General features: G+C 45.1%; 1 protein-coding gene across 1 annotated transcript; it reads right to left on the reverse strand.

Annotated features, from left to right (window-relative positions):
• Positions 1–498: 498 nt before the first annotated feature.
• NPBWR2 (neuropeptides B and W receptor 2) lies at positions 499–2,921 on the reverse strand. Its single transcript, XM_033519187.1, has one exon. It carries the CDS (start codon positions 2,286–2,288, stop codon positions 1,290–1,292), a length of 999 nt encoding a protein of 332 aa, XP_033375078.1. The 5' UTR covers positions 2,289–2,921; the 3' UTR covers positions 499–1,289.
• Between the last annotated feature and the right edge of the window lie 408 nt (positions 2,922–3,329).

The following is a 3,329-nucleotide window of genomic DNA, read 5'->3' on the forward strand; positions in this document are numbered from 1 at the left end:
AATTCAGTGCTCTGAGAATTCTCATCTGGGGGCTCCAACCCACACTCACCCATTGAGAGCCCATTTAATCTGAGAACTGTAGTCTCCTCTCGCTTTGTGTTACCTGTCCTGTGTTTTCCTGGGGGAGTTTGGACAGGTGAGAGCAGAGCTTGCTACCTGGGATTGGGAGAAAGCTTGAAAGAAATGTTTTAGCTAAAACAGCCTTCCTAAAACCAGTAACATACAAACTTTGCAGTGCTAAAGGGTGTGAGAATGAGCTTTCCAAGCTTTCGATATGAAGTTTCTGATCTCCAGACTCTCCCAGTCAAGTTCTGGTTCTGTTCAAGTATTTTGACTGTTTATCTGTGAAAAAAGGAACTTTATATTTGCAGTGCTCAGTAGAGTTTTTCTTATGGCTTACTAAACACCTTAATTTTGTTACAAACCTTCCATGTTTTATTTTATAATAGGCAAAATGCAATATATATAGCAAAGACATGGCATAAGTAGCATAAATTTTCTCTTGTGAAAGAAGGACCAGTCTCTTTTTTCCCCCACGAGGTTTATTTCACTACTCACTCTTAAATAAATATGTATTTGACACTTAACAGGAACAACTAGTTAAAAATAATTTCTAGCACAAATTCTCACAGTTGTCATAGTATTTGTATGGTGTGCTGTTTAGCACTATTTTTGAGACTCAAATCTTCCTTTTGGTCTAAATTTAACAAGTCAGAAAAGAGGAAATTTGTGGTGGGGTGGAAGGTGGACATCTGTCAAAATCAAAAGAAAGCCATAACACACAGGAACATACATTAACATGAAAATAGTTTCTTTTCTATTCCAAATACTCATCCTCTGCTTTATTGATATTTCATTGAAAGTGCTCATTAGCTCTGCTCTATTAAACAATCCTCCCTAATAACACAGTGACAAAGAACTGAGCGCTGCACTCATCTGGAAATTCCAGCCTGTCTGTGCTGTACAGCAGATGGCAATAAAGGACCACTCTGTGGCAGAAATACACCCCTGAAAAATAAATGTTCTGTCCTTAATAATTCAGAGGGTGAAATTAAAAATTGGGGTATAGAAATGCAACTCCGAGGAGCTGGTAGGAGCAAAGAGGGGAAATACAGGAGCTGCAAGTGGGCAGGACAAAGCCTGTTATTGATGAGGATTTACAAACAGACCAGACATTACGTGTAAATGAAAGAAAGGACATTGTGCATTCATTGGCTGCCCCTTCACTCTGCAAAGTTGCCCCTGAAAAGCCCTGGAAGGGCAGGGACCTGCCAGCCCCAACCCCCTGTTCAAGAAGTTCTGCATTCCAGCAACTTCCGGAAACTTTTCCGGAAGCTGTCATCCAGGAAAGCGTACAAGAAAGGATTCAAGCATGAATTGGCATAGCTTAGGCTGGTGATGAAGTAGGATATCCCAATGACCATGGAAGTCTGGGGTAAGTCAGTGGTCAAAGCCACGATGGTGGCCAGGTGGAAGGGGGTCCAACAGAAGAGGAACACAGCCAGAACTATGAAGACCATAATGGTGACTTTCTTCTTGGCTTTGTCCAGGGCTCTGGCATTGGAGTTCAAGTGCATGTTCCTCAGCTTGTAGAGCATCATGGTGTAGAGGATGCAGATGGTGGATACTGGAATGGCAAAGCCAAGGATGAGGGTGTAGATCCTGCTGGCTTTGAACCAAAACCTCTCGGGCTTGGGGAAATTGAGACCACAACTCTTGATCTCCAGGTCGTCGGTGTAGACATTGGCAAAGATGATGAAAGGGAGGACTATGATGGTGACCAGGATCCAGATGCACAGGCTGATAATCCTGGCCGCTCGGTACGTGCGGTGGGGCATCCTCTTGGACCTGACCGTAGCCAGCACCACCAGGTACCTGTCTATGCTCATCACTGTCAGGAAATAAATGCTGGAGAAGATGTTGTAGTGATCTATGGACAAGATGACCTTGCAAAGGATTTCTCCGAAGGGCCAGTAGCGGAGGAGGTGCTCCACAATATTGATGGGCAAGACAAGGGTGAACAAGTCATCAGCGATAGCGAGGTTCAGGATGAACATGTTGGTCACAGTCTTCATCTTGGGGGCCTTGAGGATCACATAGATGACAGCAGTGTTTCCTGTGAGCCCCACAGCACAGATCACAGAGTAGATCACAGGCAGGACAACATAGAAATCAGGTGCCTGCTCTTGGAGGGTGAAATTGAACCTCATGTTGTTTTCTAGGTAGCAGCTGTTGCCGGTGTTGCTGCAGGAGCTGTTCAGATCATCCCAAAAGGAGATGTTCCCCATGCCTATTGGTCACAGACCACCCTCAGATGCCACTGAAAGCCTCACTAACTCAGCAGTGAGAGGTTTTTTGTTTGGTTGGGTTTTTTCCCCCCTCCTGTGAGAAGCAGCTGTTAGTTCATTTAGATTCAGCTTATTTTCAAAGATGAATTGTGAGGCTTCATGGACCATCTAACTTACCTCTCCTCACTGTTGGAGAAGCTAGATTTTGAAGTGATGAGAGGAGGACAAAAAATGTTTGGAAGACATAAGGATCCATGAACCAAGGAAACAAGAGAATTATGACTTTCTAAATAAGTCAAGGAACTCTTCTTTCCGAGAGCATTCCGGTGAGCTTTGCCTTTTCTTTGCTGGGGGAGTTGAGTGGCTCCCGTTCAGCTGTCTGCAGTGAGAGTTCTGGGGCTGGCAGGAACAAGGAGGCAGAATGGGGAACTTTGTGCCTGCCTGGCAGTTCACAGCCCTTGGAGGACCTGAGGGATGGCTGCTGTTTCAGTGGCACAGTGCTCGCTTTCCACGCCGGAGCAGAAGCGTTCCAGTGGTTAATTAGCGTCTGCCTTTGTGTCGGAGTTCAGGCACTTCATGGATTGGGATTTCACAAACAATGAAGTTTCTGGCACTGCTACTCCCCACTCCCAGAGTCCCCTAGCAAAAGAAGGAGGGGGAAAAATAATTCAGGGAGTATTGCTGAAATGAATGGTTAAAGATAATTACCCTGCAATCAAAGTAGACCTTTAAGCAAGGGTGGGCTATGAACTTATTCCCTATGAAAACCACCCCCAGTACAAACTGGCAGCACCCCAAATTTGGCACAGATGGATAGACAAACCTGTGAATCTTAGAAGTTCAGGATTAATCAGGGAAGAGGGAGAAAAGTACCCTGAAAGCGAATCCACTTTAGAGACACAGCAAGAATCATCCCATACGTAGCAGTTACCGCATCTGTCACTATTACCTGACCCATACTTCCAAGAATTCCTCCACAGGGAATGAACAAGCAACCCACCCCTACCCCCACCGTGAAGATCAAAGGTTTGGCAAGCGGTT

Source organism: Parus major, chromosome 20 (genome assembly GCF_001522545.3).
Source record: "Parus major isolate Abel chromosome 20, Parus_major1.1, whole genome shotgun sequence".
Classification (NCBI taxonomy): Eukaryota; Metazoa; Chordata; class Aves; order Passeriformes; family Paridae; genus Parus; species Parus major.